General features: G+C 33.9%; 2 protein-coding genes across 8 annotated transcripts in view; one reads left to right on the forward strand and one right to left on the reverse strand.

Annotated features, from left to right (window-relative positions):
- Positions 1 to 8,768, forward strand: part of LOC105839925 — a 43,805-nt gene extending 35,037 nt beyond the window's left edge. For all 5 annotated transcript variants that reach the window (XM_036287120.1, XM_036287136.1, XM_036287123.1 and 2 more), the window contains one exon: positions 7,586 to 8,768. In XM_036287120.1, the coding sequence (XP_036143013.1) occupies positions 7,586 to 8,053 (468 nt within the window). In that variant the 3' untranslated portion in view covers positions 8,054 to 8,768. The remainder of the gene's footprint in view (positions 1 to 7,585) is intronic.
- Positions 8,769 to 10,510: 1,742 nt separating this feature from the next.
- LOC105839924 lies at positions 10,511 to 16,854 on the reverse strand. Of its 3 annotated transcripts, none has more exons than XM_028190668.2 (3): positions 15,700 to 16,854; positions 14,772 to 14,829; positions 10,511 to 13,922 (listed from the first exon to the last, which is right to left on the reverse strand). In XM_028190668.2, exons 1-3 carry the CDS (start codon positions 16,581 to 16,583, stop codon positions 12,618 to 12,620), a joined length of 2,247 nt encoding a protein of 748 aa, XP_028046469.2. In that variant the 5' UTR covers positions 16,584 to 16,854; the 3' UTR covers positions 10,511 to 12,617. The 3 variants fall into 3 exon arrangements, with proteins under 3 accessions (XP_028046469.2, XP_012542029.2, XP_028046468.2); XM_012686575.3 differs by having other exon boundaries at positions 15,561 to 16,853; XM_028190667.2 differs by having other exon boundaries at positions 16,019 to 16,850.
- Positions 16,855 to 17,597: the final 743 nt, after the last annotated feature.

Genomic DNA, 17,597 nt, shown 5'->3' on the forward strand with positions numbered 1-17,597 from the left:
CAATTTAAAGTGACTTTCGCTAGATGAAAATAACCAAAGGCGCAACGAAGCGACCGCAAATCATTATACGAAGAGCACTCGATCATCCGTAGAAACGTGTACGAATTAGCCACGTGCAGGCGCAAAATTGTCATGCGAATATTCATCTGTTGCACAATGCACCGCTGTTTCGTGCTTTTATTAATAATGGAATACAAATAAAAAGTTTTCCAGTAAATATACTTGATATTCTACTCTCTCTCTCTCTCTCTCTCTCTCTCTCTCTCTCTCTCTCTCTCTCTCTCTCTCTCTCTCTCTCTCTCTCTCTCTCTCTCTCTCTCTCTCTCTCTCTCTCTCTCTCTCTCTCTCCTCTCTCTCTCTCTCTCTCTCTCTCTCTCTCTCTCTCTCTCTCCTTCTCTCTCTCTCTCTCTCTCTCTCTCTCTCTCTCTCTCTCTCTCTCTCATCTATTATACGTTTAATTTTATTAAAATACGATTATGTGAGTAATATTAATTAATTAATTAATTTTATTAACATTTCGGCAAATATTTACGCTAACATAAATTGAAATAGATTGAAACTGATACGAAATAGTCACAACGATCGTAATAAAAGTCAGATAACAATCAATTTCCAATTATCTGTTATATAATTCTGCGTATTTTTATTTCGATTACTACGAACACGTACAATATAGAAAGTCATTTTAATTTCTCTCTTTCTATAAACGTACAATTAAAATATTATTCCTATATATTGCTTCCATATATCATGTTACGTTACAAAGCAAATAGCTCTAAAACACAAAATTAAATTATTTCGTAATATGTAATAAAAGATCGATCCTCTCATTTAAATCATTAACAGCTGCAATTTAATTCTTCATGCAATATTATAATATTTATGTTAGAAAAAAATTAACTTTTTAGTTACACACCTTTTATACTTTATAATATAATATAAACCTTTAATATTTATGGTATAATATAACTGTTAATATAACTAAAAGTATAACTGTTTGTATATTTAATTTATCCTGCGAATAAATTTGAATTCCTCCCTTATATATCAGTTTCATATTGCAATCTCGCATTGAATGTGTACACGAATTCCATTTTTATAGTAAGCAAAAAATAAATTCGAGAGGTCCAAAAAATCCACGAAAGCCTAAAAAAATTAGCCTAATACATACATAATTAAACACACGTGCATACGAACCTAGATATATATTTACAGAAATTGTATATACATCAAGAGCAAACACAGTTCATGTCAAAGGTTTCAGAACATGTAACGAGATATTGGGTTGCACCCGTAACTCGCAATGAAACCTGGCATACCGTAATTACGCCGAGGGAGATTAAGTTACTTAATGTATCCCAAAAAATGTTCTCCCGATGTACATGTGCAACGTGTAATTGTTTTATATAAATCTTTTTAATGCGCACGTGCACCTCTTGCATTAATTTTGACAACTTAAAAACTCATCTGCATTTGGATTACGTACACTCAAACCAATAGGAAAATTTTTATTCAAATGCAAATACTGAATAACATTTTTCAATCTTTTCAACGTATGTGTACTTCTTCTTTTATTAGATACCGTTACTTCAAATGTAAACACATTTTCTAAAAATAATATCGCATTAGTTTCGCGTGTCAACAAGACTGATCGTACTATGAACTATCGCATGAGCGATTGCCAAGCTCATTTTCGCGTGACATTGCATCACGACATTGACTGTTACCTGACAGATCGCTATGGCAACTGAGTGTGTCGTGCTGTCGTGACATTGAAAGCTAATGACATCACAGCAGATTGATCAGTTATTGTTAATAATATATATTTGAAAACTAATGTTGGCACAATTAAGATTTAGACTTTTCTGTGCGTGTGTGTGAATGTGGAAGAGCGAGATTCAGTGCTTGCAATATAAAGTCCAGCTTGACCGAGCACGACGAAACAGACTCGTAAACCCTTCACGTCTACGGTCGTCGGTTTCGGTATTTCACCAATATCGAAAAAGTCGCGGTTGTATGCCACGAGGAAGAGAGAGTCGACGAAATCTAATGGGAACGCACACACTCGGTCGAGAGTACGGTATGTCGACAAACACTTGTTCTCCACTTGCACTCTCACGTCAGATAACATGAAAACCAGATGCCAACGGGGACACGAGGCGTACACCCCGTGTGCATCGCACACTTCAGTGTTTACACGTGCTGTAATCACGCTTTAAAGGCTACGCCATACCGGATCTAGTACCGTGTTTCCTTTTCGTCTAGTAGAATATGCATATATATCTACAGTCAATATTTTCCTTCTATTCAACGGAAAGTTGCCGTTTTTCGCAGCATTTAAATATTAAATTTCGACAGGCAAGTTTATAATACCAAACTTTTTTAAATTAAAGTTGGGATGAAGCCAAGCAGATAATGAGATCCCGCTTATCTATCCCTAAAAAACTTCATTTACAGGAGGTCTTCTGGTTTCACAGTTACTCGTAATTCAAACTGTTGATGCTTCAGTTTCTCTGACAAAGAGAAATCGCTATCTTTCTCTTCTTCTTTATCAAACTAATCAAGATTAATTCTGCGTGAGGAATTACAAACATGAAGTGCGTATAAAATATGATTCTGTGCACTTTAGAAAAATAGAGAATACACAAAGGAGAAAAAAAAATTAATTCAATTTTCAGTCATGACGATTGCAATATAAAAGGATGAGAATACACGCGAGAATATCGATAGATATCGTCCATTAATACATTTAAAAGGATCCTTCACATTGTGTAAAGAAATAATAAGTTTCTTTTGCCCGCTACTTCAAACCAGTATTTACAAAGTAAATTCTTCATTGTAAGTGAAGCGTAAAGCGATCCATTTCACGTCCGCGCCGTGTCGTTGATCCAAATAATTTCATTACAGCGGAAAACTCAATTTTATGGAGTCTTTGAGCAAAATATTACGACACAACCCTGTACGACGTATTCTTTAAAAAGTTTCAAAGCGTCTATTACATTGTAAATACGGAATTTTTTCGCAAATACGGAAAATTAATTGTTCAAAAATGTGCGCGCAATTATTAATATTAATATTCTTCATGTATTTTGATTAAATGAACATTTCTTGGATTAATAACTGCGCTATGTGCAGACTAAATTTTGTAGTCGTGCATAATAAAAACAGGTGTAATATAAACAGGAAAAATTGGCGTGTCTTCGCGAAATACTGATCCGTATAAAAACAAAAGACTGTTCGTTAGCAGCGAGTGCAGAATGCAACAAAGTGCTCTAAAACTGTGCTTGTTTCCGAGAAAAATTCCATTATTTAGAACAAAACAGGGTATCTTACGAAACAGCGCGTTCGAAACTCTATCTCTAACACATATTGGCTTTTAATATTTCTTTTTACTCGCGTAATCGTAATCGTAAATGGAAAGTGAAACGCAGTGGAAAAAAAGGGGATAGCCGAGTGAAGAAGAGCGTAAAAGATAACTTTTTATACGGGAGAGTTAATCTTAAAATGAATTTCGAACAGAGGATCGACGGTTTTTGTATATATGTATATAAGTATGCTGCAAGATTATTTTTACTACCACCACGCACCTGTCTCCCGCCCGATCGATGGACCATTAACGTCAAAGCCGCCGGGGGGGAAAGAGCAAAGGGATGATCGGGTGGTGCGAAAAGGGGAGCCGAAGGGGAAGCACACTTTTGCAACAGAGTGTACTCGACAAGTGGTAGAGAAAGAGAGAGCGAGAGAGAGAAAGAGAGAGAGAGCTAGTCCGTCAGCCTAAGGCTATTAGATACTTTGCATACATATACGGATACATACAGGTGCCTTTCACACGGATATCTGGGAAATCGATGAACTAAAATAAATATCCACGAAGAAAGCGACACACACGCGTTAACACGGACTACTCCTCCTCGAGGATGTCTCACGCGTTTATGTCACCTTGTAGAATGTTGTCACTTGGTCGATAACCTGGGACGATTCACAAAATACATACACTTTCTTCGAGAAATGCCGCCACGTGTGATTTCGACGACAATGCCGAAACTAGCGGCCGGGCATCCGGGCGGATCCGACATCCTCGTCATTTTCAGACAAGCTTACGGCAAGTAATTCGGTGGCGAGTAATATAGCGGATTTCGATCGACAATACCATTTATACTAACAAATGAAATAGCTCGATATATGGATGGACTCTCTCGCGCAGATATCACGAAGACGACAGAATAAAACATCGAAGAAGGAATGAAATATTGGCAGCCACTGATCGATATTTTAAAGACCCGAAATCCAGTAAAACGTCCTCCGAAGAGAAGTTTATTCTCCCCTTACTATCATATCAAATAAAGTACGAAAGGCAACCACTTTCTTAAATAATGCAAACGAGATATCTAACTCCGCCATTCCGCCGGTATTTCCATCGCTATCTCGCGCACAGATTTTACGGTAAAATAAGCACGACGAAGGCACTTCCTCACTATCATTTTTGTTTTCTTTTCCAGAGAAGCTTTTATCCTCGCATATATCTTAAATGTGTTCATAGATAAAACACAGCAACGTAAGGATATGTCAGTGTTTATAAGTTATAATTTTTAAAAATACGGTTATCAATTGGAATATCAACCATTGATATTTAAATACACAGCTCGATAGATGTAGTTCTGTGTTTTTAAATGATATAAATATCAAGAAAATTATTGAATATCAGCAACATTTAATTTTGTATGCGTGAAAGTTAATATAATAAATAAATTCGAACTAGAGCGTGTATATACTTGTTAATGCAATTAAACCGTTTTAAGTTTATCTCAACATCCAGCCATCTTTTCGCTATGCAACACATTAGCGAATGTCAATTAAAGCGAACTCTGCAAAAGGCAGCTAACTGATATTCAAAATATTATTAACGTTGCATTTTTTTTCATACAATTACAAATGATTGAACGAATGGTGTATCTATGTACCTGACAGCCTATCGCCCCGCGACTAATACTACATAGCAGAAAGATGGCTTTCACACACGAATACGCGTGAGAAGCACGCGATAAAATAGCTATTGCAGCGAAGGCGGTTTTTTCTTCGCTCTTTCTTATACACCCACGTTCTCTATATAGAGTGTCCCAGAAATACTATTCTTCTCGGCTGTACATGCGAGAAAAGAACCTGGAAAAGGGATGATAATCGTGTGTTATTCCGAGGCAATTCTTCACATCGCTGCTTACACAAATAACAGCTTTAGCACGCCGATTACAATTCAATTTAATGCTGCGGTATGGACTATATAGCCCACGCTGCATTCAGTTGGTCACGCAGAGCATTCAAAGTCTAAGTTCTAACTTTAAGTTCTAACTCAATCTCGATTCGCGATTCTTGATATTAATATCAGCCAAAAGTTATCTCGGAGATATGTTTACAATTTAATAATAACTTACTAAGTACTACATTATGAGAATCGATGTCAAGTAATATCGTGTTTATAATATTTATCCATTTATATATATATATATATATATATATATATATATATATGTATACATATATACAATTGGATAAAATAATTGTGATCGTAAAATATAATCAAGATGTTTACTCAAATTTTATTTTAAAAAATTTCTAAAAATTCCCACATTTTCCAGGAATTTTATTTAAAATTCCAGATAAGATTGAAGAATGTTTTAATGTAGTTTCAAATTTGTATTTTATTATATCTTTCAATGTTCTTTATAAACATTGTTCACAAATATAAAGAAAAGGCACTTGACTTTTAAATACTATAAATTTAAAAAAGATTAAAAATAAATAAGTGAATATCAATGGCATATAATGATGTGTCTATGAATCTAGTTCGGAAATATGAATTTTGTAATTACGTAATTAAACAGTAATTTGGAACGATATATTGTCCTCTATCGTCACTGACTTTTTACATTAAAAAAATTGTAAATCACACAAAAATATATGTAAATATATGTTATTAATCAATCGTCGTTAACGTTTTGCAACATTATTTAAAAAATGATCAAAAAAATAATGTTGTCAGAAAGAGATAGAATTTAAATTTAAAAGTGAAATTCTAAAAAATATCCGAAATATATCAATGAAATCCTATAAAAAACCTATGTTAAATAATATTTTTAGATTCAAATTTTTAGATTTTTAGATTCAAATTATCGATTCAAATTTAATAAAATATTAGGGCACGAATTAATCAGGATTCTGTTATAGATTCCGTTATAACTTTAAAATTCGACCAGAAAAATGTTTGCCTCAAGTTTTTAAAGTCGAGATTTTTTAAACTTCTCCGGAGTTTAAAAATCAACTCCTGAACTATAGAGTTCTTTTAAACAGAAAATACTAGGTTACACAAACGAACGGGAAAGTTATATTGCATACGTGCTCTTACAATAACATACCGATTCGTTAAGTTCGGTCTTAGTGTTTGTACAAATTCGTAAAAATATCTGAGTAAAAAAAAACGCCACGAGTTATAACATAGCAATTACGACCTTGCGCCTGTAACGGAACCGGATAAACAGTTAGTCGTTACAAGATGAGCCGTTGTTAAAAGCCGTAATTCATCAACAATGCTCGTAAATTGCTGTAAACCTGATGATAAAGAGGATTCTTTCGGATCATATGATTCCATGAAATTCTGTCGCAATTACGCAATAACCGGAAAAACGCGAGAAAATACATTCGCACGTTATCTAATTAAAAAGCATCCGGTACTCTTATAGTAATTTCAATGACTTGATTTCATAGATTACGATTGGCATATACCCTGCAATAAATACAAGGCAGCGTATTGGCAACAATTTATATATTCTATTCGTTCAGACGATTTGATTATAAATATGTCTAATATTTCGTACGTGATATAAATTTTCGGGCAATTAAAACTCTTACAATAGCAGAGAAAAAAAAATTGAAAAAAATTATCATTGAGTGAAATTACATTAGATATGTGGACCACTATAATTATTGTGATTATTTATATATAAATAGAATTAATAAAAAACTCAGAATAGAAACACGATTTTTAGCGAATATTTTTAATATACTAATTACTTATTTTCCATTAACGCTGCTACCTTTTTAACTATTTTTTAAAATTTGTCATAAATCTTATCAAAATTGTTATATAATATGTATCTAATGAGAGAGAAAATGAAATAGTGCGATATCATACAATTTTCGCATAAAAAAATTATTCAGCCATTGTTTGTACTAAAAACTAAACACAGGAGTCAAACATAAAATGTATAAATTATGTGTTGACGTAAATTATAAATCACACTCACAGTAAACGCATTGTAAAACTTGTTTCAACTATAATCTCCACCTAGCATCCGTTCATCATAATGGTATTGCGTCGCACGCAAAACGTGCCCGACTCCTTCCTTATTCTCTGTTTGTCTTAAATGTCTTCATAAAAAACTGCGGAAGAAACTCGCAGCTTATCGCCCAATAGACGCGCATAAATTACTTATGCGCACATTTGTCCAACCACGTGCATAATTTTAGAACAGAATTAAAGACTTACCAGTCGCAGCCTTCGCTAACCTAACGCTACATCTTCCTTTTGTAGCTCTCGTGGCGCGTAGCCGGCATGGTCCAGACATCGAGGCGCCTAGAAGCCTTGAAGATCCTGAACGGCGCGGCCGCAACCCAGACGACGGCGGCGACTCCGGAGCTCGAGGAATGCATAAGGAGGCAGCTGGCCACTTCCGGGGCGCAGACCGGTTCCCGTGAGGTCGCCGAGCAGGTGGTCAACCAATTGGAGAGGACACTGTACGACTTTCCGTGTTTGCGTGGCTGCGCCGAGGTCAAGAGTTACGCCACCGCGTGCTCCACTTTGGCCTGGGCGTGCCTGGCACGTTCCACACCGCTGGTGCTCGATGCGGCGCAAAGTCTGGAGTTCCGCAGAGAGGTCCACGTGAGGCATCACGCCTCCCCGAATCTCCACGGGATCAGGATCAGATCGGTCCTGTGGCCGGGACTTCGGGAGGGCTGCCAAGGTCCCTGTCTTCACAGAGCTGTTGTGCTAACTTGTTGAAACACTATTGTTCTAAAAAAAGAAAAAAAAAAGATAAGGAAAAGGAGGACTCGTGGGAGAATTATCTTTGAAAAGCATGTTCATAAAAACATTCATAAGCATGAAATGTTTGAAGATATACAGAGTCCATTAAATTGAGGGACTCGTTCAATAAAACTCTGCAATAATTTTCTAAGAAATTAGTCAAATGTAAGTTAATAATTAAATACTTAATAGTGACAAAAAATTTATCGTTTTAAAACGATATTATATTTTAAGGAAAAGTTTCGAAAAAAACTTTACACAAAATTTTATACAATATGTAATTGGAAAATATATCATGACACAAATATTTCTGTGCATTTATCAATTTAGGAAATATAACGTCTTTGTACAAAGTCATCAGAAGTGCAATTATTACATAATTTGACAATGAAAAGAGAGAAATGCACGAGGTCGAACCTGCTAATTGAATGCGCAATGAAAGGCGGAGGCAATCCCGCGTGGGATGCTGCACCGCAGCGTGCTCCAATTTCATTAACGCTTATGATATGCATTCTACACCGTTGACACTTGATGCCGCAACCGGACCTTAAATTTCAGAAATGTTACTCGGGCGTGTTGCTCTCGTGATTCCGCTAACCGCAGAATCAAGAATTCGGAGTAGTGTAACACGGTGTGTTGCAATGTATCGTATTCTTGTATACACGTTTATCTACATTATATTGATAAAAAAGAAAAAAGATTGATACTAAACGTGTCAATCGATACGATTGATCCAAAAAGATAACGAATAAAAAATAATTATATAAATAAGGAAATAAATATTCGTAAAATTAAATCGTAAAAATGTGTATATATATTTTATCATTTAATAAGAGATTAACTGTAAAATAAATTGTTATTTTCTCATAAGTATGATATAGTGTATCTTCATGTTACATCTATGATTTCTCCGATAACTGCTGTACCTGTAAAAATATTTATCTTTCAATTCAATAACTGATATTTTAAGAAGAAAAACTCATTAACTTGACTACTTATTTATAGGCTTCTCGAAACTTGAACAGCTTGCACGAGCGCATCTATCTGTTACAATCAAAATATGATTATAAAATATAAAAATATAATAACAATAAAAAATAATTAAATTTCATAACATTAAGAAATATTAACATGTTATATTTAAGCTACGGGATTTTTATGCTCAATTTATGAAATTTACATTAAATGATAATCTTACATTAAACATAATCAATATAATATCTTAGTTATCGATAAGCTCTACTTTATAATTATAACAAAATACTGTATCATTTTAATCATTACGCTTTTACATTAAAATCATGTACATTAACAATAAAAATGTTAATAAAAATGTTTAACGAAACAATTATCATGACATTTATTACATTTCAAAATAATTGTAAGATCTCTTTAGTAAAGAGAGGAAGAAAGGAGCGATATTAATATTAAGGGTAGAATTTCAGATGAATCAAATTTAAGCATAATTGGCGCAGTTTCATCTGAGAGGAAGTCTTAATACTGAAATATATCTAGTAAACGAGGCGAGAATTATGAGGCTCAAAAATTCGACTGTTCCTTCGTTCAACAGACATTAATAATTTTAAATTGTCGAACACAATTTCTACATTAATTCTTATCAATAAAATTGACACAAATATATTGGAGCAAATAATGCCTTCGATTTGATGTTGTTACATTACCAATTGCATAGATCAACATTTTTAATAAATTTAGCCATCTTGGTTAACATTTATCGCATTAAAAAAACAAAACAATATATTTTTCTACATTTTCTACAATTTTCTAAAAAAATTTAATTATCATTACGTTTCACATTACGTTTTAAATAGTGATGTCCAATTAGGCAATCTTAAAATAAGAATAACAGCGTTTCAAGTAAATTCAATTGTTAAATGTGTACATTATAAAATATACATATTTTTATCATTTAAATAGTAACTCTGAAAAGAATTATTTATTATTTTCAATTTAACAATTTGCAAATGCCTTTGCTATAATTTAACTTAATAGGCCATCCGTCCGAAGAGATGTACATCTTTTCTTGTTGCTGATTTAACGATATTTCTGGAATGCGATCAAAGCAACTTATTACTTTTTTATCCATTAAAATTTCTCGAGACTTTATACTGATGTTTCTTGCATCCAGTTACATTACACGGAAATCGATATCTTCACCCTTTTATATAAAATAACACAAACAAAAGTTTCCATTAATAGGTTTAGATTTTACAAAATATACTGCAAAAAAACAATATTAAAAATGATCGAATTAATATAAATATCTATATCAATATAATAAAAGTAATATGATTATCTTATGTGTCGTTAACTAATGAAAAACACATGAAAACCTTATATTTAAAATAAATTCTTCTTAAGGCATAAATAAAGATTTTTGGAGTTATTAAATGGAATAATTAATAAACGAGCTTGCAGTTTCAAATGTTTATTTATAAATCTCATGAGTTTCTATGTACACTTTAGGCGTCTAACGTTTCTACTAATCGAATAAGTATAAAAGTATGTCCTAACGATTATTCGTTTAGTTCTGAATAATTATTAATCTATACACAGAAAAAAAATGTAATACAGCCAATAACATATGTGATTGTGGGCTGCTAACTACATAAAATACTCAATACAATAATATTTGCTATTAATGCAAGTACAATGTTGATACTGCAATAGCATATATTATTGTATTGAGTATATTTTTAATTGGCAGCCCGCAATAACATATCTTATTGAATATATTGCATTTTTTTTTCAGTGTATGATTACAGTTTCGCATTGACAAGGAAATCAGCCAGTATTACAACATTTAATTACTTTTCTCTTCATAGTATACAATTTTAGCATCTAATACCTATTCTCGACAGATCTAAACGAATAAATCGATCAACACTCGAAAATCACTTTGGTCGAATTATTTTATCTAATCCTCATTTATTATAAGATATAATGGAAGGTTGAAGTTTAATATTTCTAGCCTGATATATGCTATGTATATATCTCAACAAAGATTTAATTTAAAGGCAACGTAATATCATCTTCGATGAATGACATAAGAATATATTTAAACCTATGACGAGAGAAAAGTCTCAAATATAAGAAAAATTTAACAAAATCGCATATAAAATGAGATTTTTCCAAAGATACAGATTTTCTATTATTTCTTACTTTGCTTTTAAGAGATACACTGCATAATAGCATACAGTTTCGTATCTTACACCTTCAATTTTTACAGTTACAACAAATGTTAATATTTGTCAATAAAAATGAGTATTCTTATATCGAATAATTTGCACAAATAATTAATGTCTCCTGTTTAAAAATGTATAGATTAAATCTATATCAATTAAAAAATTATACTCCTAATATTATACATATAATTATTAAATCTTTGTATGATATAAGTTATAGATTATTTATAGAGTAGTCAACAATATTTCATATTACGGCGGAGTAAGTCGTAAAAAGCTGTTGATATTATAAATGCAATAGTAACACTGCAACTTATCTGGTAATAACGAATTGCTACAACTAGGAAAAAATATATAATCAATTTTCCAATTAATCTTTAAAAATTTGTTCGTGATACTCATTGTGCAAAATACAATATATTTTTTTTTTATTTCTTTTTTGTATGAATTCAATGAATTATAAATTAAAAATATAAATATTTTATTTCATTAAAAACTAAACGGAGGGAAATGTCTTTTTAATATTACATAATATGGATATTACATTGTATGAATAAGTGTCATGTGTAAAATATAAATTTTCTAATAATAGCAATAAGTAAAACAATCCATGAATCAATACTCAAGAAATTATTTCCAATAAAACATTCTGTTAGAATAATATAACGTTACAGAACAATTTTTATTTATATAATATTCGAAGTAAAATCTATATTTTATACATTTATCATCCATGATCCATTTAAAGAATCCATTTAAAGAATCCATTAAAGGTAATTATAAATCATAAGTCATAGGTTGTAAAATAAAACATGTACTGAATACACTTAAATACACATTACATTCTGTACATGTTGGCTTGATATCATACCATATATTCAATGTTGGTACATTCTATAGAATCAAGTCTTTATCTGTAAGTTGTGTCAAAAGTTAATAAAATTATATTTTTCATAGTTACACTCGTTCTTTTCTAGATAACTGTATCCAAAAATTGACATCGAAAAATTACACAAGTTTTTTCTTAAGTAGTCTACAAAGTGGGAATACCATTAAATTCCTCTAATATTTAATTATTGTAAAGTAAATATACATTATATTTTAATGTCAAAAAATGTTTCTGAAAATTTTAGAACAAATATACCTGCTCGAGAAAATTTTAGGAACATTAAAATAAAAACGCAATTATTTTTAATTAGTTAATTAGAAAAGAAACTGTCTACTAGCAAAAAGATCAAACAAATGCTTCTAATTGTACAATTCTTGTTATTTTTCTTGAAAATATAAAAATTTATTTTTTTTCTGTATAGTGACACATTGCCTGTCATGACAGTTTACATGATGATACACCATTTCTTTGTACTCTCAGTTGGTTCAGCTGTCATTTTATTGTCATCATTTTTTATCCCGCTATCTAACTTGGTAGATTCGAACTTATGAGATATGGCTTTCGGTGTGGATACCTGCATACTAGGTATACGCAAACCTTTCAATAGATTTATGGATGTATTTAGTATACTACTGCTCTCTTCATCCTGTTTCTGCTTTTTCGTCGAGCTCCAATTTTCTGTTTCAATTTTACGTTTCCTGTCCAATGGGCTACCGTTCGTAGAGAAACTGTCCAACAGTAAACCGCTACCATAATGCAAGAGTTTAGATTCTGTTCCTTCGTCCTGTGGCATAGACATAGTCGATGTATTTACGAATAGAGAACTATTTGGCGATATCCTTTTCTCGCGTAAAGTAACGTGACGCATTCTACCAAGAGAATGTCTTCCGGAGATGTTTCTCAGCGTCTTTCCAAATGACATATCTTTTAATACCTGATTTGGCGCGTCTTCCGCATTGCTTACATCATAGAGCTTCGAATTATCTCTCAGACAATCGTTCAGTCTGATTTGTACATCTTTCAACATTATTGACGAATCGTAAGAAACGAATGATGGATCATTTGCAGCGTCATCAATTCTTTCTTTATCCTTCTGTGTATCGTTATGAGAAACGGATTCTGATATTTCAGATACTTCCGATGTTGTGGATTCAACAATGTCGACCGAATAGCTTTCGTTATCAGTTTGTGTTTCGCTTTGCTCTTCTTTTTCACCTATACCATTCTTCATCTCCTCTTGCACCGAAGGTAATTCTTCTCCCTTACTATCGTCCTTTGGTTGCGTATCATTCAACTTTTCTTCTCCATTGTTCATAGAATTTTGTTCAATTTCATATGTTAATTTAATATCATTGGTATCTTGCTCTTCCACTTCCACCTCTTTGGTTTCGGCATTAACATTTCCTAATAAAACTCCTTCTTTTTCTTGGATAACGGTGTTACTCTCTACAGAAACTACTTCCTGGACAGTTTTCGTAGCAGTTTGAAGTCCGCTTGACGTCTGTTCGGAAGTGCAATCAACATATTCCTTAGAATATACACAGGACACGGAGGATTTTTCAGCTTCAACAGTTTTATTACTGTTTTCTTCTGCAACATTTTCTTTTTGAATTGATACATTTAATTTGACTTTGGCTTCTTCCGATCCCGGTTGCATGTTTGCACTTTTTGTATCTGGATTTTTCATTAGTACTTTCAATGACTTTGTCGTTTGATGATGATCAACTTTTGTTGGAGGGCGAAGTTTGCTCTATAACATACATTATTTCCACATTGCAAAGACCTAAGGCAATGTAAAAAGAACCTAACAAATTAAGTCATAGACTCATCACTAGCATAAGTTATTCGTATATTTCAATTCACAATTATTTTGCAAATTATTTAATAATTATGATTTATATATTTATGCACAATATTTTTATACAATTTATGTAAAATTCAATAAATGTACATAAACCAAAATTTTACTTATAAGATTAACAAAATTGTTTGCATTTAATATTTCATTAAATATTAATAAGTACATCAAATAAAGTAGGTATATATAAAATATTTTCACATTATATAAAATTATATTTATCAATTAACTTCATTATTTTATATGTACTTATTTCCTTTACAAAAAATATTAAGAAACAAAAATATTGATTAATAGACAATACAAAATATTTTTTATAAAATATCAGATTTATCTATAATAAAAATAGAAGAACAAACCTATAAAAACATTACATAATCATGTCAAATTATAATATATAAAATATCACTATGAATTTATAATGATAAGCCTGTTGTACTTAATCTATACTAAAAGATAACACTATCTTAATAGTAAAATTAATAAAGGTTTCTTTTGGTAAATATCAGATCTTTAGAGATAAATAGAGTTAACATTGTCCAAATAGATAAAGCATAAAACACATTAAATACACAAAATGTATTTATACAACTCCAATAATTATAAATATATTATAGCACAATTCATAAATATTCAATATTTATATATTACTATCAAAGTAATCATATATCTGTACTTTAGATTGTGATAATTTCTATAAATGTGTAAATAAAATAAAAAATAAAAATTAAAGGTATATACCTTAAAATTCTTTCCTGCTCCAGGTGGTATTTTTTTCTGTATTCCACTCAGTTTTGGCCTAAAACAAAAATAAGATATTCATAATCAATCAAGAGATAAGCCATATTGCAAATGGCCTTTGAGCAAGAAATGCTGGAGGTGATGAGAGGAACTATTTATAATATGTAATAAAAGAAAGTAACCAAAGTTTCTCATGTCTATCTAAAAATAAAAACATCTTCGGTTTTCTCACATGCATCGTTATAATGTTCTGTTTGTAAAATAAGTCTGAAACATCAGTATCTGACTCAACATACTTCATTTCAAAATGATTTAAAACGACTCGACTCCCACTTCAAAATAACATTCCGATTTGCTACCAACAAAAAATTGATTGCTCCAAAATTCTGTGAAGTTTGTGTGATAGAATTGCGGAGATGATATCCCAGAGATGTATTCAAAGACGCTCTATGAGACGAGGCTCTCGGATACAATCTTCCCAATTACATTGGCAAATGCTATTAGAACACAAAACTCCGACACCCGGTAAACTACACCAGCAAGCAACTAACAAGTTCCAAGTGTGTGTATGTGTGTGTGTTTCGCATCGAAATGCCAATACGCAAACAATCTATACTACAATAACCCGCGACTCCGTTCCAGGCAAACCTACGAGAGGGTCGATCGGATACAGACTCGCGAGAGAGAGAGAGAGAGAGAGAGGGGGACAAGCGTAAAATCCCGCGACTCTGAGAAACTCTGGCGAAACTCTTGCAATGTTCGCTGTTGTTGCTGATTAATTCTACAAACCTGTTCGTAATCTCGGACTCGCGCTGTCTCTCGGGCAAGCTAGATTCAGAAGCTTTCGACGGCGCGGTCGTTGCCTTGAGCCTCCGAACGTACAAATTCCTCTCATCGCCCCCAGGGGCCGCCCTCTTTGGCGTCTTACCCATGGCCACGACAGCGATTAGCGGCGTGCCTATTAGTTGCGCGGCCGGTTGAACTCCACGCCCTTTTTTTTCGTCTTATTGCGATCTTACTTGCGTGCAAACGCAACAAACCCGCGTGAGACCTCCCACTTGGCGTACGGCAAGCTAATATCTCGCTGCTATCGCTCCTCTTCGCACTCTCACGCACACACGCACACATACACTCTCTCTCTCTCTCTCTTTCTTTCTCTCTTTCGCTCTCTTCCGCTAACTCGTCTGTCGCTCGCCGCCTCACGCCTCTTTCTCTCCCCTCAAATATTAATAGTCGCCCTTTCTTACTCTCGTCGCGGTCGACTACTCGCGACGTGGACCTCGCCGTACGAATGCGGGCGGCCGGTATCTCGTGCACGAGAGCGGGGTCGAACGGCTCCGTCGAATTTAAGCGCACGTACGCACTACGCAGGACGCCATGCAAGTATGCAACACCATGAAACCGCCGCCGCCGACCGAGCGTCGACGAGAGAGCACGAATAGCACGATGGATGCGCGCACGTGCGCAGGCGCAATGACGAGTATCGGTGGCCGCCGCCGGCCGCTTCCATGGATGATGCTTGTGAAAAAAAATTCGCACGACGCGGATTCTAAGCGATTCACGGGATTTCTTGGAGGTTACGAACGATTGGACAACGACTCGACCGAAGGAAATGGTGCACGGAACAAAACTAGCCTGACGACCACGTACTACGAGCAACCAACGTCGGCGTGCATGCACGCGCGCGCGCACACTTGTGCGTGTGTGTGTGTGTGTGTGTGTGTATGTACGTACGTGATACGTACGCCGGCTCACCCTCGCCGCTTCTCGTGTGCATGCAGCTTGCAGCTGAATCTCGTCGACGACGTTCATCCGTGGCTCTGTCGTCGCTTTCGCGCGCTCGCGTACGAATACGAACTGATCGGTAAAAAATGTATGTAAACCCCGATCAATAATGATCAGTGACAATCATTTTGGTTTTAGACCGACAAAGATCGTCACTCCCGGGGAACGGGAGTGGCTACTAGAGAAGCCTCGAAGATTTGGTGTTAATCGAAAAACGATAACATCAATTATGGATAGAAAATTTTGATATTAGTTAACAAATATTTGAATAAATATATATATTAATGCTCGCTACATTATTTGTATATTAAAAGTATACATATATATCGTATCCCTAAATAAATAACGAGATTTTCTTATAGAAAAATAATCACGTATACGCACCGTTTATTTACCCACTGATCGAAGATCGAGTTGTAAATCTAATAATTATGTGATCAACTGGAGGCTGTGGTACCGTCACATGGCGTCAGTTGCATAAATTTATTTTATGCTATCTATATGTAATATCAGAGCAGAGAGGAACCTGAGGAGCGGTCATCGCGTCGTTTTAGATGTTTTCATCCATCAGCGCCTCTATGTGCACAAAATGTGTACATTGAACTACGAAGTCAAATATCTATGAATCCCGTAGGTAATGTGCATGACTTTTTGGGTCTCTTCTATGCTATGTCCACGTTTATTTGGTTCTGTTTCATGCTATACCCGTAAATTTTACAATTATATGCATTCATATTTTAAATCTGTTTTATGCAAATGTGCATAATCGTGTTCTATAAATATGCAATACCACGATATAAATTCAAATAATTGATTTAATAAAAATTTACTCACCGATTGCTGTCGCTGCTCCTGCTGCTGATGCTGCTGATGCTGCTGCTACTGCTACATTCCTTTTCCGGAATACCGAGTCGCTCCATGGATGCCACTTTCTGCTGACATCATCCTGCTATTCTCGAACCCGATACTTTATTCGGCACTCCCGATATTACGGATAATATATCACACACGAGTAAAACGCAAGCCGCGCGCGAGCATTTC

Source organism: Monomorium pharaonis, chromosome 1 (genome assembly GCF_013373865.1).
Source record: "Monomorium pharaonis isolate MP-MQ-018 chromosome 1, ASM1337386v2, whole genome shotgun sequence".
Lineage (NCBI taxonomy): Eukaryota > Metazoa > Arthropoda > Insecta > Hymenoptera > Formicidae > Monomorium > Monomorium pharaonis.